This window comes from Pseudochaenichthys georgianus, chromosome 10 (assembly GCF_902827115.2).
Source record: "Pseudochaenichthys georgianus chromosome 10, fPseGeo1.2, whole genome shotgun sequence".
Lineage (NCBI taxonomy): Eukaryota > Metazoa > Chordata > Actinopteri > Perciformes > Channichthyidae > Pseudochaenichthys > Pseudochaenichthys georgianus.
Genome location: NC_047512.1, coordinates 5,918,645 through 5,942,797, shown reverse-complemented (window position 1 = coordinate 5,942,797; position 24,153 = coordinate 5,918,645). Strand labels below are relative to the sequence as shown.

The 24,153-nt window shown below is 42.8% G+C and overlaps 1 protein-coding gene across 3 annotated transcripts in view; it reads right to left on the bottom strand.

The window, feature by feature from the left end:
* Positions 1–14,650: 14,650 nt before the first annotated feature.
* The window catches only part of sec24b (SEC24 homolog B, COPII coat complex component), a 45,223-nt gene continuing 35,720 nt past the window's right edge, over positions 14,651–24,153 (bottom strand). For all 3 annotated transcript variants that reach the window (XM_034093209.2, XM_034093208.2, XM_034093210.2), the window contains 4 exons: positions 23,558–23,662; positions 23,088–23,180; positions 19,920–20,023; positions 14,651–15,434 (listed from right to left, as the gene is read on the bottom strand). In XM_034093209.2, the coding sequence (XP_033949100.1) occupies positions 15,320–15,434; positions 19,920–20,023; positions 23,088–23,180; positions 23,558–23,662 (417 nt within the window). In that variant the 3' untranslated portion in view covers positions 14,651–15,319. The remainder of the gene's footprint in view (positions 15,435–19,919; positions 20,024–23,087; positions 23,181–23,557; positions 23,663–24,153) is intronic.

The following is a 24,153-nucleotide window of genomic DNA, read 5'->3' as shown; positions in this document are numbered from 1 at the left end:
CGTTTTAGGAAGGGGGTTTTGGTTTCATGAATAAGGTCTGTGGTTAATGCAAGCTAAAGAGACTGTTATGTTTTGTTCTAAGATATAGAACAAATACTTTTGTGTTCGCGGCCAAATTTGACCGGTCCTGTTTTAACTGCTATTACATTAACACAAAAACCATTAATCATCACCACATTTCATTTCACATCCTTTCAAGCTGTACATATTGTGTCAGAGTACTGGCACACATGAAACACTGCAGTACATATACAAAGAACAGACACTGAACATGTATTGCGTGTGCCAGGTGTGATCCATGTGGGGGGAGGGGCACATAAGGGGGGGGCACATCTAGAGAGTGTGTGTGTGTGTGTGTGTGTGTGTGTGTGTGTGTGTGTGTGTGTGTGTGTGTGTGTGTGTGTGTGTGTTTGATCTGATCCGGATGGTTACTAATTCCTTTCTTTTTGTTGAAGCTGTTGTTGGCAGTAGATTATTTAATGTTTGTGTGTGTGTGTGTGTGTGTGTGTGATCTGATCCGGATGGTTACTAATTCCTTTTCTTTATGCGACCGGGAACACCTTGGGTGTTACAAAGTTGACTAAATCATCCAAAGTTCAATGAAAGTGTTGATCAGCCATTGTATATGTTCAAATGTCTGCTGTGAAGGATATCATAACGCCTTAATAATGCAATCGAATGTAAAACAAAAAAGTTATGCTTGATGAAAGTAGTAAATCAGCTGTAATGTCAACAGGAGGGTTAATAAAACGTGATGACAGTAAGAGAAAAGGCTTTTGTAGAATAGCTTATATCAAATGATAAGTCGTGTGAACGTGGTGTGGAGTTATATACTTATGGTGATTGCACTTGCACTTCATAAACATGTCAACACTACTAACTTGTAGATATGATCCAGATGAACAGCACATCGCGTTCCTGCTGGAATCCAACCGTAGAAACCAGTGATTGTTATTTTGACGAGTGAACCTGTATTTCTTGAATTCTTCATGATATACTCTTTCTTTTGTTAAACAGGACATTGCATCATCGTGAGCCTTCACAGTGCTAACAGGAACACGTCTGATCTGATACATGATGGTCTTAAATGTCCTCCCCATAAATCATCAGGACAACAACATAACACACAAGAGATGAGGAGACCACGAAATGTCAAATAAATGATTATATTAATCAACTGAATTAATTGTTTGTAATAACATGGACCAACACGGGTAGAAGAAACCGTCCTCAACACATCTCAATGTCTGAACGATAGCTAATCAGCAGCAGCTTGATCTTCTGTCAGACGATATTTCTTAGTAACACAATCTGTCTCAGTGACGGTGTACGAGTCTCATTCACAAACTGTCCGGATAAGGAACACACTGCGGTGTCGAGTCTTTACTCGCCGACATGATTACAGATAAGAGACGATCCACAGATTGAGTCACTTTGTTCTATTATCTGAATCTTTCTCTACGAATCGTTTTCAGCCCGAGGGTCAGCGGACTCATGACAGCGAAAACTGAAAGGTTGACTTTAATTAAATGTTTTATGTCAACAGATTTCACGTAACTGTAATTAGGTTAGTTGAAAGTAATAATATTAAGTTGAGATACAAAATATTAGGTTCAACTTAATATTATTGCCTTCAACTCCAGCTATGTGAAATGTGTTGACATAATACATTTAATTAAAGTCAACATCTGTGTTGTTACCATATTGAGACTAACATGAGATTCTGATTATATATTTTAATATTAATTCATTGCCGATGTCTTTAGCTGAATGTATTTCCCTTCGTGCCGAGCCATCTGCTGTGTTCCACACGTATCTAAAGAGTTGCATAACGATGTCCTTTAAGCAGACGCGTCTCAGACACAGCGAGGCGTCCTGCAGCGGGCAGGCAAGCTGAACACTTGCTGTTGTTGCACATAATTACAGGTAAAGTGTTAAAGTCACGCTCATCACGGAGCTGCTGGGATTTCTGACTAATACAGATGCTGAGTCACCGCAACATCTGTCCCCTGCTGAGTCAGAGAACAACTGTCATGATGTCCCTTTCCTGTAGTGCACGTGTCAAACTCGAGGCCCGGGGGCCAAATCCGGCCCGTGGTGGATTTAATTTCGGCCCGCAGGATCATTTCTAATTACTTTTAGATCTGGCCCGCCGGTATATTGCACACACACCTTCACTCCATCCTGAGGGTCTCCTCCGCTCAGAGCCTGAGCCCAAACATTGATGACCTTGCTCCCGAGATGAGACGCCAAGTATCTGAGCTAGCATCACAGAGCAGCACACTGACTTCAATGGATGCTTCCTTCTGCACTTTCTTTCTTGAGACAGCAGGGCATGATTGGTTTCTCTTTGAGGGGAATAGTTTTGTTGAAGCTGTTGTTGACCTGTGGAGAAATGTACTCATAAGAAATGACTCTGGAGAAGCTGCAGATAGAGCCATAAGAAATGAATGCAACTGATTATTTAATGTTAATGTTGTTTTTATAGGCAATCATTTAAGCTTTGTTAGTTCCAGGTTCAATATGTGCAATGAGTTCATTTCAATACGTTCTGCAATAAACATTGAACCAGTCCGGCCCTCCACTAGTACCCATTTATTTTATTTTGGCCCACTTTGTATTTGAGTTTGACCCCCCTGCTGTAGTGTGTTATGTAGGTTTTAGTGCATGTAAATGGTCTGCAAAGGCTAAAATCCCAAAGTTCCCTCCAGAGGGAGTTTCTCTTTCATACAGAAAATAGATATAGATATAATAGAATAGATACAATTATGAACATATATTAAAATCAAGCACAATCATGTCACAGAATTGTCTTTTATGGCAAACCTCAGAGTCGAAAGACGTACAGTTAAAAATAAATCCACTACAAGTTAATGTAATGCTTAGATAGTTGTTTCTAAACCTTGGGGAAAAGGTCATGAAGGTTAATTTGTTTTGTATCATTTGTAGTTTATGTTGCTAATGTCTGGTTTCTGGTCTTTGTGTTGTATGCCTGGGCATGTCATTTAAGCATGAGACCATACTAATACAAATCTAATGAAATACTTGTAATAATTATGAAAGTAAGATGTAAACACATACCAGTGTTTGAGGTTAAAGGTTTGGAGGAGTTTTTACAAAAATATGCACACTCTACAGCTAATAATCCCAAAGATAACTGAGGAATGTAAAACGTCATACATTCACAAATACAATTCTCTCTATATTGAGATTAAATAAAGAATAAAGCCACAAAAGCCAAGACCTCGCTGAAGGAGAACCCAAGACAAACAGTGGTGTGTGTGTTCAGAGGAGCCTCACGAGATGATCTGGGGAGGATCTGATGTACGGCAGGTTACTAAAAATACATCGAGTCCTCTGGGAAGCAGATCTGCGGCTGTCCTCCGCCTCACCTTCGAACCCGGGTCATTAACAGAGACGTGTTTTCATTAAAGAGAGCCTGCGATCAGCGCTGATGCCTGGACGAGAGTTCATCACTGGACCAGGTTCAGGCAGAGGCTCCGACATAAGTCCACTCCCTCGTCAAACAACAACATCTGGGAATGAAGGATCTCATTAACATTGAGGCGGGAGAAGTGGAAACAAGACGCTGAGTTATGACAATAGGCTGTAGACACATGGAGGCAAATCGTCTTTTTGAGTGTTACATAGTGATGTCATTGTGTTCCAGATATAGTCTAATAAAGTTTGATTGTCAGTTTAATGCTGCAATCACACCGGACGCGATGCGACTGTCAGCGGTGTTTACTCGCATCATTCAAACAGGAGGTGCTGGCTAGGGAGCTACAACTACAACAAGATGAACATATTTGACCGTGATTTAATTGTAATACACGTTTCTAAATGATGCCGGAGTAACAACACACTGATACCGGTTAGTAAAAACCATGAATTAATGCTTTGACAAGTCTGCAGACAGACGGCAGGCGGAACACCTTTTAAAATGCGTGTTTTCTGAATGGAGATCGGCTAAGCTAACGTTATATATGCTCCGACCGTCCACACTCACAACAACGGCCTACAGACATAAATAAACCAGCGACTGTATTCGCCATGACACAGGCAGTCTGTGGTTTGTACTTGTTTCACTTCTGTCTAGTTTCTGAACAGATATGAGGAGCTGTGAGCTCTGAGGGCTAACGGCTGATGTTGGTTTTGTGGTTCAACGTCAGTGACGGCAGGCTGAGATCCTCACCGCTGACTCGAGTTGAAAGAATTGAACCCGAGCGTTAGTTGCGGCCCCCTTCAATCAAAATTGAATGAATGAAATGCTCACATCAGTAGCATGTTTGAGACACCTGAACATTAGGCGCTTTCACACCGGAGTACTTTTCCCTTTTAGTTCCGATAGTTCCTGGGATTTTGCCTTCACACCAAAAAGAGAACTTAGTTCATGAGAACTTTTCCCCCTTTTTCAGTCCCTGCTAGAGAGGTGAATTGCAAACTACGCCGCGTAAAACTCTGAAAACTTTATGAAGCCGCCATTAGCATTATTAGCATTAGCCCCGTGCACCAACGCCGAGAGACTAACTTATGGCAACACAAAAAAAAACATGGGAGCGGTGAAGATGAGGAGGTGTCGGTGTTCTGGCGATTTACTCCAGGGACTTCCGGCCGGGGACTTTGGGCGGCAGTATACGCCGTGAAGTGGTTTGCGGCCTGCCAGTAAACCCAAAGCAGAAGAAGAAGAAGTGACGTGAGCGGCTTCATTTGTGTAATCTTCCCTCAGGAACTTATTCCGGTGTGAACGCGATCGGCTCTTAGATCCATGGGGGAACTAAGTGCTGGGGAATCAAACCAACAACTCAAAACTTCTGTGATGCTCTGCCCCGCATGTGAGCGTCATAAAGCCTGGAGGTGAGCAGCAGCTTCAGAGGCCTCAGCGCTACTCAGGAGTTTATGGAGGAGAGAGGAAGGACTTTACCGCCTGAGACCTTTCAAAGAACCAGAATGAGAGCCGCAGTCTGAAGGTCTCAGAGAGCGATAACGATCTGTCGTACAACACGTCGTCGGGCCACATCTGAGCGGTTTATAGAGCCCGAGATACAAGGAGGAGTTAGCAGACAGCGTCATAGAGAGGTGTGCAAACTAAAGTAGTCTCTCCTGGAATGACATCCATGCTGTTGCAAAAACTTTCAAAATGGACAGAAGTCGTTTTGAATAAAATGAAAAAGAGACTATATTATATGACAAATGATGTATCACTTGTATATAGACTCTTATGGCACTACTTCTATTCTATTTTATTGTATTTACTTGCACTATGTTATCTGTTTTATTGTTATTGCACTGTTGGAGGAGCCTGTGACCTTAGATTTTCATCAGCATAACTACACTGTAGCTATGCACGAATGACAATAAAAGCCTCGACACTATATGCCGATCACTGTGAAGGGGCGCCATCGTTTGGCATCCCGTCCGTCTTGGAACATTTCATATGTAATAAAATGATGGTTTCCTGCAGGTCCTCGTCTGGACTTCAGTCCTAAAATGGTCTCAAGTTGTCTTCAGTAGGATTGTACAGGTTAAAATTGAAGCTCTAGTTTTGCGTTCAGAGCAAATACTCAAGAGGGTCGTAGAAATGTATTTACTTATCGCCATGAGAACCACAACTTAATTAACGTTTGCACCATCAGGCTACCCTACCAGCTTCAGACTGAGCTTGATTAGATTACATTCTGCTTCACTTTGCTGCCTATGGGGAAGACGTGGATAGAAAATAAGATGTTCAATACGAGGTTGAAGCCGGAGGGATATAATATGAAGCCTTGAGACATTTCAATTATTATAATATCAGAAAGTTTAAAAGCGCACAAGAAATAGGAATAAAACTACAAAAAGTTGCCAACAGACGCTAGCTTGCTCGATAAGTAGTATATGTTAACTCTAACCTCGGACTTATTTAGATTCATCCACAGCTTGCCTTCTTCTGCCAGGATGTCCCCAAAAGACAAATAGTCATAAAGTGATATTCTATGTGGTTAAAAAGTCCAACATTTTGAAACTTGAAACCCTGAAAACTGTGTAATTCCCTGTTTGCTTTATGATCCGACACCTGAAGCATCACGACCGGCTCCTCTCAGCACGTAGGAGCTATTGAAACTTAAAAAACATCTGGGCGTGAGAGGCGGATCCAGTCATGTGTTTTTAATTCTGCTCTTGGACAGTTTTCGGCACATTTGCAGAACAGACTGTGCTCTATTCTTCTGGACAAACCGTAGGCCTTTTCCTCAAATGTTAGCACGGCAAATCCAGTCTGCTTTCTCTCCCAAAGTGGCTTTCAGCGCCATGTGTGGATGTATATTTAGAAATGATTTCCCCACATGTATGGGAACCTTTACCCAAAGAGCCATAAAGCAACATGGAGAGATTTCCATCGGGGTATTTTCTGCTCTTCAGGCAGACTTTCAAAGAGGAAGTGCTCGAGACGTTTCAAACGAGCAGAAAGGGAAGCCAAGACGTGACAGCAGGAAATCCAACCAATCCAGAGGAAGGAGCAGAAAGGCAGGATCTGTTACGTAACCGGGCGCATTTCAGGGCCCCTCAGGAGGGTCCTCTGCTGCTGGCCACAACATGAAGCCTGCCACCTCTTTACGGAGGAGCCGTTAAACCAGAGTTGTCCTTTTAGGAAGCATGAAGAAGCATGCTCCAGAGGACTTCACACGTGTTGTACTCAAGCTCTGCTTCTGGGATGGGACACAATGTTTTGAGTAATGCAGGAATAGATCATAGATTAAAGAGGCCTTATTCTGAGTCCTCCCTTTGCTGTAGTGTTATATCGGTGTAGTGCATGTCAACGGTCTGCAGAGGCTACAATACTTGTGTTCTTTTTGAAGATGAAAGCAAACCGGTCCAAGAGGGATGTGTGCAATATGGAAAGTGCTGGACCTGTATGTTTCTTGTTTGTTTCTTTGCCATGTGACCTCTGTTCTGTATCTATGACGGAGTGTCCTGAATGTTTTTATTGTCTCGATGCCGAAGACACATTTCTCCAAAGGGAGACAATACAGCTCCGTCTACTACGTCACAGCAGAGTAACTAAGCAAACGAGCGTTGGTGTGAGTTCTCTAAAGGCCTCCGGAGACCCAAGGAGGCAAAGGGAGAAGTGTTATGACGGACCAACAATACAACACACATGTACTATTTCAAACATCATCCAGATGAAGGACCCTAACACAACGTGCACTTCTCCCGGACACTTCAAGGTCATGATACTAAACCCATCTTTCTAATCGGTATCTCTCTGTACCTCGACAGTTTTCAAGACTCAAAAAGAGGTTTTAATGAAGACAGTTTTCGTCTTTGTTCTGGCCCTTAGTCCTCACTCAGAATGTTCTCGAGAGTAGACGAGTCTTAAAATGCCAACATAGCAAAGGAATAGTATTTTTTGTTGGCCAAACGACGACAGCAGCCGGAGGGTCGGGCTGCGGACTTTAAGCATTCCTACTCTCTGAAGCCGTTCGGCATGAGGAGGAACTCATCAAAACAACTGCTCCTCTCTCTCTTCCTCCCTCTATCCGAGGCCTCCGCCTGCAGAGAGCCGTGTGTGCACGAGGAGAGCCGCGTGTGCACGAGGAGAGCCGCGTGTGCACGAGGAGAGCCGCGTGTGCACGAGGAGAGCCGCGTGTGCACGAGGAGAGCCGCGTGTGCACGAGGAGAGCCGCGTGTGCACGAGGAGAGCCGCGTGTGCACGAGGAGAGCCGCGTGTGCACGAGGAGAGCCGCGTGTGCACGAGGAGAGCCGCGTGTGCACGAGGAGAGCCGCGTGTGCACGAGGAGAGCCGCGTGTGCACGAGGAGAGCTGCGTGTGCACGAGGCAGTCTGCAGAGAAGCTGAACAAACATCAGCGTGTGTCCGTCACAAAGCAGCCGGACACTAAAGAGCCGCGATGAGAGCTCCACACGGCGCTGACGCTTTGACAGACAGCTGCTATAAAGCCCGCCTTTTGTTTGTCCTCGTGGAAACTCTGAGTCCTCTGCAGGCGAGTCTAGCAACATGTGTCTCCTCTTATTCACGTCTCTTCTACATCAACATGTGTCCCCTCTTCTCCACGTCTCTTCTACATCAACATGTGTCCCCTCTTCTCCATGTCTCTTCTACATCAACATGTGTCCCCTCTTCTCCATGTCTCTTCTACATCAACATGTGTCCCCTCTTCTCCATGTCTCTTCTACATCAACATGTGTCCCCTCTTCTCCACGTCTCTTCTACATCAACATGTGTCCCCTCTTCTTCACGTCTCTTCTACATCAACATGTGTCCCCTCTTCTCCATGTCTCTTCTACATCAACATGTGTCCCCTCTTCTCCATGTCTCTTCTACATCAACATGTGTCTCCTCTTCTTCACGTCTCTTCTACATCAACATGTGTCCCCTCTTCTTCGTGTCTCTTCTACATCAACATGTGTCCCCTCTTCTTCACGTCTCTTCTACATCAACATGTGTCCCCTCTTCTTCACGTCTCTTCTACATCAACATGTGTCCCCTCTTCTTCATGTCTCTTCTACATCAACATGTGTCCCCTCTTCTCCATGTCTCTTCTACATCAACATGTGTCCCCTCTTCTTCACGTCTCTTCTACATCAACATGTGTCCCCTCTTCTTCATGTCTCTTCTACATCAACATGTGTCCCCTCTTCTCCATGTCTCTTCTACATCAACATGTGTCCCCTCTTCTCCATGTCTCTTCTACATCAACATGTGTCCCCTCTTCTCCATGTCTCTTCTACATCAACATGTGTCTCCTCTTCTTCACGTCTCTTCTACATCAACATGTGTCCCCTCTTCTTCGTGTCTCTTCTACATCAACATGTGTCCCCTCTTCTTCACGTCTCTTCTACATCAACATGTGTCCCCTCTTCTTCACGTCTCTTCTACATCAACATGTGTCCCCTCTTCTTCATGTCTCTTCTACATCAACATGTGTCCCCTCTTCTCCATGTCTCTTCTACATCAACATGTGTCCCCTCTTCTTCACGTCTCTTCTACATCAACATGTGTCCCCTCTTCTTCATGTCTCTTCTACATCAACATGTGTCCCCTCTTCTCCATGTCTCTTCTACATCAACATGTGTCCCCTCTTCTTCATGTCTCTTCTACATCAACATGTGTCCCCTCTTCTTCATGTCTCTTCTACATCAACATGTGTCCCCTCTTCTTCATGTCTCTCCTACATCAACATGTGTCCCCTCTTCTTCACGTCTCTCCTACATCAACATGTGTCCACTCTTCTCCATGTCTCTTCTACATCAACATGTGTCCCCTCTTCTTCATGTCTCTTCTACATCAACATGTGTCCCCTCTTCTTCATGTCTCTTCTACATCAACATGTGTCCCCTCTTCTTCATGTCTCCTCTACATCAACATGTGTAACCCTCTTCTTCATCAACATGTGTCCCCTCTTCCTCATGTCTCTTCTACATCAACATGTGTCCCCTCTTCTTCGTGTCTCTTCTACATCAGCATGTGTCCCCTCTTCTTCATGTCTCTTCTACATCAACATGTGTCCCCTCTTCTTCATGTCTCTTCTACATCAACATGTGTCCCCTCTTCTTCATGTCTCTTCTACATCAACATGTGTCCCCTCTTCTTCATGTCTCTTCTACATCAACATGTGTCCCCTCTTCTTCATGTCTCTTCTACATCAACATGTGTCCCCTCTTCTCCATGTCTCTTCTACATCAACATGTGTCCCCTCTTCTTCATGTCTCTTTTACATCAACATGTGTCCCCTCTTCTCCGTGTCTCTTCTACATCAACATGTGTCCCCTCTGTGGAAAGAGACTCTGAAAGTTTCAGGAACAAAGATTCTCTCTCTTTTTGATCCATTTCTATAAAAATGAAAAACAGTATAATAGACGACCTTTAAAGCAAAACCACTTCTGCTGCATAAGCCCAGAAGGAGATGAAAACAAAAAGCACATGAGGTCCTTATCTGGCCCCACACTCACGTGGCCCCTCCCCAACTACAACAAGAAGTCCCCTCTGTGTTTTGACTGCAGCGCGCCGCTATCTGAAGTATATCCGGTGCAACAATACCCCATTGTTTGCCGACAGGATGAACTCATAGATTCTTTAGAGAAGCCAAGACTCCCGGAGACCGAGCAGCAGCGTCTTGTGACGGTGTGACTGGAGGTTTAATGATGTTCCTTTGGGGTGCCGTCGGGTCTCTCTCCTGACATTTAAGACGTGTATAGTCACAGTGGAGTAAGTCGGTACTGCACACAGGTGAATACAACTCACTGCAAACACCCAACATTGGATGACATTAGAAAATTAGAATAGCAAGTATATTTCAAATATCCCGCAAAACAATTAAATCAGCAGCAGAACACCTCCAGAGCTGCGTCCGACAATCTCCACAAGATCTCAGAGGCGTATCTGCTCACCGCCGGCTCAGATCAAACCTGAACGTACTGTCTGCAGGAGGCAGTGAATGCACCTCCAACACGCGGATGGAAAATCAACCTTTTGTTGGTTTTATTAAACGGACAGAAGCATATATATATATATATATATATATACATAAATCACAGACATAGATGTGTGACCTGGTGCTGCTGTGTGGACGTTAAATATATTACATTACATGACACTTACTCCGTGAATGATATGTTACTTAGTGACTCCTCACACAGTCCATGAAACGTGCAACTATTTGTTAACTGTATCTATTTCAACCTGATTTAACTTTGCGTTGAGTCGGTGCGATTTTTAAATTGTATTTCATTTTGTAGAAACGAATAAATCAGTTTGCAGAAATATTAAGCAGAGGTCCAACAATTAAACACCAGTTCTTATTCATTCAACCAAAAGGTCTGTTACGATGGAAACAAACATACGTCTATTATTGTTCCTTACTGCTTATGTCGTAGAAAACAAAGCATCCAATTAAAGGTGTTGTTAGGCAATAGCATGGGTTTCAGATATATAGAAATATATAAAAAACATGTCTATGAAGTGTTTTGCTCAAAATACCAAACAGATCATTCTACCCATGCCTCATATCCCTCTGTTTCACTTCCTGTTTCAAAAGTGCTGATTCGGGTATAAAACTTTCAAATAAAAGATGAGGGGTCTGAGCTCACGCGGGACCCGGCAGCTACCGTCTAAACTAAATGCTGCCGTGATGAAACTCCATATCATGGATTATCAAGGATCTGAAACAGTCTGGAGCTCAAAGGCTTTCTCTCTTGCCGGTTACACCACAAGGTGAGTTCCTTTTTACTTCCTGCTTCTTCACACACATGCTCTCCAGTGCAGGTTAGCTCTGAGTGTTAGCGATGCTAATGTAAACACCGACCACATTACGTCCAAAGCAGTCGGGTATTGTTTCTGATAGCAACGTTTCTGATTGGGCCGTGGGTCCACATTTCAGATATTACGTCATATCGGACTCAAATCTGGATCAGCTCCGTTGTTCCCCGTTTTTAGAGATTTGGGTACGGAGGAAAAGAGAGAGGGTTTTATTTTCTGACGCTGCGTGAGTTCCCCGACACACCGGGGACACATGGTGATGGAGAGAAGACATCAACAAGTGCCTTTTGCATGATAGGTCCCCTTTAATACTAAGGATTTTTACTGAGAAGATGTAGCGTGATTAAACACCACAGCCATATGAACGTTTCTATAGAAGCTTTTGCATCCACCTGATTCTACAGAGAATAATAGAACATGATAATAATAATAATAATAATAAAGAGAGCCTTAGGAACTATCCAACTTAAGACCAAACTTAACTTTTGTTTTAACCATACAGCTGTGCACAAGAACAGACATCATGTCAGCAAAAGCTCTCGATAACTGAACCTGCATTTATAGATAGGATTGTATTGTGTCGTATATTTTAACGCTTTAAAAGACCAACATACAACTTCTGCTGTCTGATCATAAACCTGGCAATATGTCCAACCTCCCCCATGATGTGAAGCCTTTAAAGTCACAAGACAAACCCAAATAAGATTATATTAAAAGTACGCTATGGGTTTTCTCCTCGTCTCCTTGTGGCTTCATTACTACAGGAATGGCTGCAGAGTTAGACGTCTGAGGTGTGGAGCCAGATGAGGGAAACTGTGATGAATATATCAAAGGAGGTCTGTAGTGAGAGGGAAAGTTGGACAGAGCTGAGTCTGAGGTGGATAAATGGGGAGGGGGTGTGTGAAGGGCTGGACCAGTCACAGCTGGAGGTTAAATATATCCTCCAGAAACAGCACCCACTTGTTGTTTGTCGAAATACAGAGAGCTGGTTCAACGTGTTGCCGTTTGAAAAGCAAGGCACACTTCTGAGCTTTAGTTGTTGAATAAAAGTGGGACAAACATCTGGCATCACAAGGCACAGTCCAGATGTGCAAAACATGAACAATATGTAAAACAGATCTGATTTGAAATGACTTTTTCCAACGCCCTTTTCCAGCTGGATCTGATCATTTTGCACACGTGGTTTAAACCGTGCCCTGTTTTGCAAAACGTTCTCCTTCTGTCTAGCTGCACCGAGAAACATCTGAGGTCCAGGGAGTGAGATTTTCCACGAGAACAGCAGTGCTGTAGCCAGATCCGTTTGTGTGCTCACAGACGATTAGCTGCTGACTATTTCACGGCTCCTTAAAGCGGCTCGACATAGTGAAAGAAAACAAACGGTCACACGGGGGATCTCTGCAGGTCTGTGAAGTCTGAAAGCCGCTCTCATTTCCTGCCGTGAGAGAGACTAAACAAGTGTGGAGAAGCATGGGAAAGATTGTGTATTAATTAACCGTATACAGTGTTTATCAAGCGTTACAGCCTCATGGGGATAACTGAAGATCGGTTACGGCTGCCTTTAAAGAACATCTGAGGAAAATCCAAAACTTGTTGGCATGGAAACAGTGAGCATTATTTAAGAGTATTTGATATTGAGCGTCAAGTTGCTTGAGTCCGGAAAGACTTACCGACTTATCAATACCAGATATGTGTGTGTTGTTGTGCAGGCTGCAACATATTTAAAGTGCTGTTGTTTTAAATGTAATTAACAGATTTCAGGTTCAACAGTCTGGAGTCGATCGATAGTGATTCTACAGTCAAAAGGGATTTTCAAATGTTCGCTTTTATCTTATTATTCCTTAATTGGTCTGACATGTAACTAGAGAGGAGTTGGAGCGTCTGATTTTGGATTATTAACCGTTTATTCATTATGTATTAAGTTGTAAAACACTGGAAACTTTAACTGGTGAAAAACAGATGAAAATGTATAAAATAAAACTGTTTCTAGCCGCAGAATATTTGAGAGGAATCCAATCTATACTTCTTAAAGACACAAGTATCTCCCAACGTCTCAAACCCAAACAAAAATATATATATTTGTATCTTGAAATGTTTTTTCTGCACCTTAAAAACAAACGCAATTAAGTTTTTAGTGGCAGCAATTGGAAAACTGTGAAAATAGTATTAGTTGCACAGTGCAAAAAAGAAAAGGAGGAACAACTAGAAAATGTATTCATAAGAAATATAGACTAGCTGTCCAATAAGTTACATTGGGATTCGAGCCAGGAGGAAATTGAGTATGGGTAAAGAACAACATTCAATACAGCACGGCAAAACATACACAGAGATATATCTTTGTAATTAAAAAATGTTATCATTTCATATTCCAGCTATTCCTCAAAAAACATGTTTTGGATATCATGCCATTCAAATTTTAAAAATGTAAATTTAAAGACATTGTAGTTTTTTTATTTCTACCCCAAGGTTCCATAAGTGGGTCAAAATGACCCGCATGCATTTTCTATGGAATTTCGTTTTTTTTTCAAAATGTAAAAGAATATATTAATAAATTAAATATACAATATTTCTAGTGTGAACCAAAATATAATACTACATTTATACAAGTGATTTCTCTTAACCAAAATGACAAAAAGGACATAAAAACACATATTCTAATACGGGTCCTTTTTGACCCACTTATGGAAGAGTGTGGGTCCAGTCACTCTAAGATAGATAGATAGACTTTTATGAATCCCTCGTGGGGAAATTGTTTCTCTGCATTTGACCCATCCTAGTGTTAGGAGCAGTGTGCTGCCATTTTGAACAGCGCCCGGGGAGCAGTGTGGGGAACGGTGCCTTGCTCACGGACACCTCGGTAGCACTTTGTCTTGCCGGGACTTGAACAGGTGACCTTCCAGTTGCCAAGCCAAGTCCCTATCGACTTCGCCACCACCGCTCTAAGGGCATCTAAGGGTTACATTGTGTGTGGCAGTCATGAGATAATTGGGGCGTAATGCGGAGCGAGTCACGTGTGAAGTAAACATGTCGAAACATGAGAGCAATTAGTCCTGAAGTCACACGATGTCTGAGTATCGTGACACGACATCAACCGGTTTCTAACGTGAGTCATCAAAACTATGGGAACACGGAGAGTCCAGAAACCGTTCCCTAAACACATACTTGTTTGTGTGAAAGCAGTTTTAATAAATCCTTGCTGGAGATTAAAACATAAAACAAGCCGAGGTCTGTTTTTGTTTTTTATTTAATAAGCTGGTTCATAAATTATCGCACATAAAAGACTCTTCATCAATAGTTACAAAGTGGATAGCAACTTCATTAGCGCCTGGAAAAATGATAAAAACAAATCGGGGGGAGTTTGTGGAGGGGGGGAGTTTGTGGAGGGGGGGGGGGGGGGGGTTGATCTTGATAAATCATGAGTTCACAGTGGAGGAGAGGGGGGGGCAACAGAGAGGAGGGGGGGTTTCAACATCCAACCACTGTCGCTTCGTTTTCCCGTTAAACTTCTCAACGCTCGGACTAGCAGCGAACAAAACGGTGGCATGCGTTTCGTCTTCCATGCCGGAAAAACCTTGTTTCTTTTCTCCAGTGTATTAAAAAAAAAATAGGAGTGAAGAGGGGGAATAAATAATAATAAAATAACAACAACAAAAAAGACAACACTAGCTACATGTGAGGTTCACGAAAAACGACTAAAGACAGAATGAAGCGGCGTCTTCTTGGCTCGGTTACCCTTCTGCTCTCGAAGGGTTAGCGAGAGGCTAACGGGGGTTTCAATAACTCATTACGGAGTGGAATAAACCCCCGTTCTTCTTTGATTTAACTTCTTTCCTACAACTATCTCCCCCCCCCTCGGAGGGTCTAGATCTCGGTCTGAAATCGGTCCCCGATGTGTTTGATACGACGGATGTTTGGAGGATCGGGATGTAACCCGCCTCGCTAAAACTGGTCTGAATGAGCGATGGGTGTCCGCCATTTCTAACGCTAGTTTTCTCTCTACGGCGCCCCCCAAATCCTCTCCACGTGAGGATTCGAGCGGCCAGAGCTTCTCTCGGTGTCACGGGAGCCTACTTGGACATTTGCTGCTGAATTTGCTCCAGGAATTGTGATAAAGATGAATCCGAGTCCGAGCTATCCTCCACCAGGTACTGGAAGAAGATGGCTTTAGAGGAAGCTTCGTCCCTGCAGGAGGACACAGAAGAGTAGAAATGTATTATTATGGATCGTTTGAATACCAGACACAGAGGCAGCTTCATCCCGCAGGCAATAAGACCATTTCATAACATTCATCTGCTACTTAGTAATCATCTATCTATTATCTAATATATCATTCCAATAACTACTTTTTTTAACTATTTTTCTTTTGTATTACTTTTAATATAATATAGTTTTAATATTGTCTGCTTATCTGTATTAATGTGTTGCATTGTTGGAGAAGCCTGTGACCTAAGATTTTCCACGACATAATTACTCGGTAGCTTTGTTAGTCTGACAATAAAGAACCTTGAACATGTTCTATATACATACATTTGTCCTGTTGGAATTTGTTATTCTTTCATCCATACATGGGATCTTAATACATCTTATGCCCCATGATACTAAATGTCAAACCTAATCAGAATCAATAATACAAACATTTTAATTCCAGTTTCTCACAGTTACTTCTTATTTTTCCTACATATTTGAATGTGTTGTGTAAACACACATGCATTAACCAGGCTCACGAAGAAGTCAATGAGTTCAATCGAGACACACATACATGCGATGCAGTGGTTGAGGAATCTTAACATGAGTACAAATAGAAACAAACGTGGTACTTAAACCCTCAATTACCAGTTTAAATCATTTGTAATGGTTCGTTTATTATTACTGAAACATTTATCTTAGGTATTATAAGTATAATATAATATCCAGCAGTGGCTCAGTCAGTCAGGCTTGGACTGGGAGCTGTAGGGATGCCGGTTCAAGTCCCCGACCAGACCTAAACTATGGAGTGTGGACTTCTACTTGGAGAGGTCCCAGTTCACCTCCTGCTGTGAATATCACGGAAGGAGCAATCTCTTTCTCATCCAACAAAATACCCGATAACCCACTTTTTAAATATTTGTTTTGGTTCAAATATACTTAATATACTATTATCACATAGATCAGTGGCGAGGTAAAAGGTACACACATCATATCACCCAGACTATGATCGGGTTTATGGACTGTGTGTCGTATCGTCGGACATTAAAATACAAAACTTGGGCTCCAGAAATGATAAAGGGCATCGGCAGCGATTTGTGACATCATTTCTATTGGTCAAAGAATCAGTTGAGAAAATAATCAATAATCGAAAACATACAAAAATGAATTTAATGACGTTGAGCTTCATAACACTGCAACCAAACACTTATCATGACGCTTAAAATCACTTTTATATATAATTCATATAATATTATTATATTTCTAACTATTTTAATTTACCCTTTTTTTGGAGTCAAAAATCTTTCCACCGTCTCAAAAAATTTCCAAAATGTAACTCATGACAAGTATTTCTCATTTGTCAGAGGCATGACAACACCCCCAGTTATTTTCGCTGACATCAGCTGTTCTCCACAACAACAGCAACAACGTGATGTAAACGGTCGGAGCAACAATGCAGAGCCGCAGAGGAGGAGAACAACAACAACAACAATGAGCTTTCGATCAACGACCTCACTGTATATGGAAATATTTCTCTGTCGCTCTCAGACCCAGATCTCTGCTGCGAGAAAGAATTCAGAGAGCGGTCACACCCGGTTTCTGAGTTTCAGTCAGAAGGACATCAAACAAGATGGGTGTTGTTTAGATGTTGACAACAACAACAACAAAAACCATGGTGCCGTCAGCTTTTTTCTGAAACAGACTAAGACAGGTGTTCCTAACCGTTGCCTTAAAATGGACCACTATTCTATTATTCCTAAACTGACTGTGGGTGTTTCTCAATGTCGAGGACGCTTCCTTGGTAGGACATGTCCCTCCGAGCCTGGTCCTTCAGAAGCGAGGCAAGAATCCTTCCTAGCCTCGGAAAACGAAGAATGGTGGAACAGGCTAACAGGTGTGCGTCATGTGCGAGGCCCCGCCTTAAATGGAGCGCGATTTACACCAAAGATTTGGGGAATTGGTCCGTGCGCAAAGCATTGTGGGGATTTTAAGACCGTAGAGGATACACATCGAAATTTCCCACAACGAAGGACGCCGGCCTCGGTAGAATTCCAAGCATCCTGGACTTTGGAACAGTCCTTCGGCGGGACTGGATGACGTAGCATCCTTGAAATAGTGGCTCTGGAGCATCCTTCCTCGACATTGAGAAACACCCAGTTACTAAATACTTTATGGATATATTATATTATTGTCAATGCATAACAACAACAGTAAAGAAATACCAATATACAATGACGTTAAAGAGTTAACATTTATTTCTTTTAAGGAATTTTGAGCAGATTATTTCCAGTGAATATTGCATCAGAGATCATGTTTCCATTTGTTTAAACAATGATGTTACTCTCTGTCTGTCGTGTGTTGTATTCAATAAAAGGTTTTGTAAAAGTGTGTGTCCAAATATTCTCTTTACCCTTATCCTGGGAGATTGATGTCGTAAAACATAATCCAAACTTTAAAAAAGTAGTTTAATTTGTCTTTTTAACAGTAATAAATTAAACCCGATTTAAAAATAATAAGTTGTCGTACAGCCCTTAAAATACACATCTTTAATCAATAAGGCCTCAAGGCCCCTGTGAAGATCGTCACTAAACCTTAGGACACATTATCACGCTATATTAGAGACTAAACTTTATTATTATTAGTTTTATAAAGATTTATGTTTGGGGGTTTCTTCGTGGTCTGATTGTTGGGACCAAGCTTCCAGGAAGTGCGCCGGACTCTGAGGAAAATATTCGTAGTGTCCAAACGGCGGTACTGCAACTTCCGTTTCAGCCCGTGACGCCACTGGGCCCAGAAAGACTTTCCCCATTGATTAAGAGACGTCTGTCTGTCTGTCATTGGATACATTTTTTAACTAAATAAACATTTGCCTTATTTAAAACATTAGGTCCTCAAGTTGTAAAATGTGCTAATAACGCTATTCTGCGAGTTATTTTCCTGGGCGTTATGAACGCGCATCTGAGAGTGGGAGCTCCGGGGGCGGGGCTTAAGGGGAAACTCAACTGCACTTGCTCTATGAGCGCACATACGGGTTCTTCTGCTCTGACAGCTAGGCATGATGGGTAATCCGTGATGTTTCGCTCTCTCAAAAACTGGGCCATTTTGTCCTCATGCGCCAATGAGCAGCTCTCATAGGAAAGAACGAGACCCCGCCTCCCACGCTGTATCCAGTTCTCATTACATGGCTTAGTTGAATACTCGATTCTGATTGGTCAATTGAGAACATGTGACAGGTTGATAATCCGAAGTCCGGTCGATTGAACTGTTTACAGTTTGACCGAAAAGACAAGAGGGACAAGAAAGCAGCGGAGAAGTAACGGGGCAGAAACCCTCCTTTTTACGCAGCGGTCCAGACATAGACGTCTAACGGCAAAACATATTCAGTGTGCAGTTCCTTTGGCATCAGGGCAGGGATATCTAGATACTTCCCAAGGTTTGACATCATGAATTGTGCTACTTTTAAAGCAAGCAACGATGTTTTCAAATCTGTAATAAAAAAGATCTGCAAAAACGCTATCGAAGCAGTTCCTGCCGTTGCTACGTTAGTTCAAACGGTAACAACGGACTACTTTTCTTAGCGGATGCATGTACATTTAAATAAATAATAGCCTACTATTTCTTAAATCAATAAAAACATTTAAAATAATATTGGGAGTCATGTCGTTACTTTGTTGAGAATGTGGCCGTGTAATAAGCGGGATAATGTGCAGTGACTTATCATGGAGAACACCCTTCATGCTGATGAAGGCAGCCGGGTTTCCCACAGACTTTACTTGGCGGGCCGCACAGGTTTATTAACGGCCACCAAAGTATCATTCACGAGCCATTTAGGTTGATTTTTTGTATCCGTCCGCAAGCACGACGGCATCTGCGACCCCTCGCTATCGCGTGAAGGGTCTGCTTTATGCGCTCCGCACAGTAACCCCGCTGCGAGGCTCTGGCGAACAGTTCATGAGCATGCTCACTAGCGCACCCCCCCTTCATAAAGTCAAGACCCCTGCACAAAGCAACATCTCCAGGTGCTCCTTTGAGAACCAGGGCAAACAGTGATGTGCTTATGACGCTCCGATCTACTTTAAAATAGTTGGAAGAGGAACTGGAACCCATTTCTGTAACGGCAAATCAAAGTAAACTATGTCATTATATCAAAACAGAACAGATGAGGAACAAAAAGAGGAAGCAGCAGCCTCTCAGACCTTTCTACAGCCCAGCATCTGGATGTGAGACGATGCGAGTGTTAGTAGGAGTCAGACGCTGCTCCAGATGTGCGGTGGTCTTATTCTGATCATTAGTTTGTATAAAGATTCCTTTTTTAGGAGTCGTCTCGGTCGTCTGATGTTTGGGACACATCAAATATAACTGCGACCTCTCGTCTTTGTGTATTTGTGTATTGGGGATTGTTGGAAACGGTGTTTGCATCTCTCCGTCGGTACACACAAACTGAAAGATTGACGATGAAGTTGACTTTGACGGAGGTCTTACTTGAGGACGTGGATGGTGGAGCAGAACGCTCTGTTGTCCTGCAGCCAGTCGAGGAACGCTCGCACTCGCTCCGACAGAGGGGTCTCCAGCTCAGGGATGTGACTCTGCACGAGAGGAAGGGGGGGGGACAACGCTTTAAAACCACCTCGTAGACCTCCACAACATACAGGCAAGGCAAGGCAGGTTATTTATACAGCACTTTTCAACACAAGGCAGTTCAAAGTGCTTTACACAAATGAAAGACTTTAAGATTAGAAACATTAAAAAGCAAAGATAGTAAAACATGAATACAAGCTACAGTGCAGTGCAAGATGTGAATAGTTCAATTAAAAGCAGCGGCAAAAAGAAAAGTCTTCAGCCTGGATTTAAAAGTAGTAAGCGTTGCAGCGGTGTTATATACTGTTATATGTATCATCATTACTACTTACTTTGCACTTCTTACTTCTTTAACCACACTGCTGTAAAATATCACCGTGCGCTATATATACACCTTTTGCTAGGGTTGTCAACATTGATGCTTTTGAGATTAATCTCGGAAGCTTAGTGTGCTCAAAGAAACATCATCAATTATTCAAATGACCAAGTTTGACCCCAACTTCCTCCCTAACTCCAGCGCAGATGTTTACAATAAACTCCACGGCAGCGAAAAGGCAAAGAAAGCGGAGATAAACAATGTGTGTAAGAGACCACTGCACCGGACCAGTAAGAACCATCACGACCTCGCTGTCGCTGCCTTCGTCTGAGTTACATTTCGCTGAATCAAGGTCCAGTTTCTTGCAGTTGCATCGGAGTGTGAGAAAGTGGACGAGTCACCTCTGTGGGAACCGATAGAGCTGCACTATGACGGCGTGAGAGATGATGTCACCTGTGTCGAGCACATTATACAGAGGGGACTCATGGCAGCTTCGTCGATGCTTTAGAATCTATCTTATCCGTGTGGACGGGCCGTAACATCTAAAGTTTAGATGTTACGGCGTGCGTTGGAGCTTCAACGCTTCTGCCCATTCACTTTGAGCGGGGCGACGCTTTGCCGAACTGCATTGTGGTTCCGTCGCTTCGCTCGCTTCAAAAGTTGAGCAATGTTCACCTTTTGAAGCTCCGACGGAAGCGTCAGCCAATCAAATCACAAGCTCTGGCCAATCAAACCGCATGCTTGTGTGTCCGGGGCAGGAGATTCATGCGATTGGTTGTTGGTCGAGTTTCAGACACGCCCACCGGCAAGCTTCAACGCACGCCGCCGCGTGGACGCTGCGTCAGATGTACGGACTTCATGCCAATCCTTCAGAAATCATGTTGCATAGTAAATACAAACCTCTCATGTCTCTGACCAGTGTCTTTGTTACAACACCACCCACGTCTTGCACTATCTATTCTATGTGATCTGTTTTAAGTCCTATATGTGTTCATGTTGCACTGTTGCAGGAGCCTGCGACCTACGTTTTTCATTGCCATATCTACACTGTAGCGAATATGACTCCGTCCTGGGAGTGGATCAGGAGTCGCTGGCAGCGGCGTCGGAGAGGAGAGGAGAATGCTGAGGAAACCCCTCAACATTCTGGACCACGGGTCTCACCCCCTGGTCTCACCCCCTGGTCTCACCCCCTGCATGCCACACTGGTTTCCTACCGGAGCCACAGACTGAGACCACCGAAGACCACCACGGAGCGGAGTGGAGTCTTTCCTCCCAGTGGCCATCAAACCCCAACCCCAATATAATTACCATCCTTACAATACACTCGCTGCTAATGCTAATATACGTTTTATTTATTTTTTTGCACTACTAAATACTGCTGATAATTGCATTGATTGTGTGACCATCTATGTTTCATGTTGCTGTAGATTTTTTAATTGCTCTTTTTACTGCACAGTTTTGATGTTGTGCTGCTGTGTTTATTGTATTGTTGTTACTCTGGCACAACAATTTCCTTTTTATCTCACCTCAAAATACAGTAACACTAGTATTCCAATTGTCTTTTTGTATTAAACGCAATAACATTTGTATCTGATTAACACCACTACAAATGACTGCTGGTTCCTTCTTACTTTAACATGTCTGTAAAGCTGCTACCTTTCCTTTCTACCTTGAATCTGCACTCTTGTTTTTGTCTTTTTCTGCACGGTCACATTTTGCTGTCACCGTGGAAACGTCCCTGCTGTCGGACCATTCCAGAATAAAGGACTTCTGCATTGTTGTCATTGCTGACTCTCAAAACAGATCATGTTTATTCACACAATCATCCCCCACAGTGTGGTTAACAGAAATATGCCCCGCCCCCCCTCTGTGTAAACACACAATAAGCAGCATAGACAAACGCTGACGCGGCACTTTGTTCTGGAAGTCACCATCACAGTGTGCTAATGACAGAGGGTTTGTTTAAAAAGCTTCACCAGCAAATCTGCCCACACACACACACACACAACCACACACACACACACACACACACACCACACACACACCACACACACACACACACACACACACACACACACACACACACACACACACACACACACACACACACACACACACACACACACACACACACACACACACCACACACACACACACACACACACACACACACACACACACACACACACACACACACCACACCACACACACACAACACACACACACACACACACACACACACACACACACACACACACACACACACACACAGCTGCATTGCATCAGTCGTGCAGAAACAGGGCGGTGGTGTGTAAAATAAAACCACAATTTCCCGAATCAGTTACTTCCTGTCATGTTGCATGTGGCTCCAAAAGTCAGATTGTATGCAGCAATTCAAAATAAGATATTCTTTTAATGCTGGGCATCTTATTTTGAAATTCTGGAAAAAAAAATTCTCATTTTTGAGATTGAGATTTTGCTTTTCAAAATAAGATGTCCATCATTAAAAGAATGTCTTATTTTGAAATGCTGGATAAATTCTCACTTTTCTCTCAGTTAAAGGAGGAGATTTCACCCTGCTTTTCAAAATAAGATGTCTATCATTAAAATAATGTCTTATTTTGAAATGCTGGATAAATTCTCACTTTCTCTCAGTTAAAGGAGGAGATTTCACCCTGCTTTTCAAAATAAGATGTCTATCATTAAAATAATGTCTTATTTTGAAATGCTGGATGCTTGTTCACAGTGTCACTGACCATGTTCTGGGGTATTGCAGCGTAGTTGGGACAGCCCAGAACATCTCTGATGAACATCTCGTTGCAGTTTTTGCCGATCCAAAAATAAAACACCTGCACAGAGAGAAACAGAGAGTCAGGAAAGTGCATTTATTATTCATGAAACACAGATAGGTTTTGAGAAATACACACAAAAGATCCCCAATAGGAGGTGGATGCTACAGAAAGAAGGGCCATACAAACGGTGATCAACTAATTTATTGGATCATGCGAGTTTATACACAATAAATTAGAGAAGTTGTTAACAAAGATTTTTCAAGTAATACATAAGAGTTAGTAAAGGCAATGAAAAGGACTTCATGTGTAAAAAAGCTATTAAATACATATTAATACACTTAATAATTATTAAACAATATTAAATGCCATAGTTAACACATTTAAACGAATGTATGAACACGTGTGTATTAATAATAATAATCATGAAGCCTTACGTTTCCACAGTCCATGAGGAAGGCCCCGTCGCGGCTCAGCCTCTCTGAGCTCAGGTGCAGCAGGGGAGGCTGAGGGACCAGCGAGTCGTTCAGGTGCAGCGCCCCCTGCAGGACACACAGGACAGTGCACTGGGTGAGCCATTTGTTTTAAATATATTAATCAAAACAAAAGAGTAAGCCTAACTGTGAAGAAGCATAAAAAGGTCATGTTCAAATCTCCTTCAAAATGATTCTTGAACATCCATTCATCAGGGCAATCGTTTTGCATGGCAAAAATGCAGTTTTGATATTCTTAAAGGTCCCATGTCAAGCTTTTCCGGTTATCACCCGTCCCCTTGTGTGTTATGAAGCTTTTTCTGCATGTAAACGGTCTGCAGAGTCACAAACCCTCAAAGTACACCCTGTAGCGAGTAAACGAGTATATTGACGTAACGGTGGTGGACTCATCAGAACAGAGTGGGCGAGCTGACCAATCAGAGCACAGTGGGCTCACAGGGAGGGGGGGGGGGAGGAGCTCCAACAAGCCGTTTCGGACAGAGAGTGAATACACATACTATACAGAGATGCTGTGAGAAACCAATGTGAGTTTGGAACAT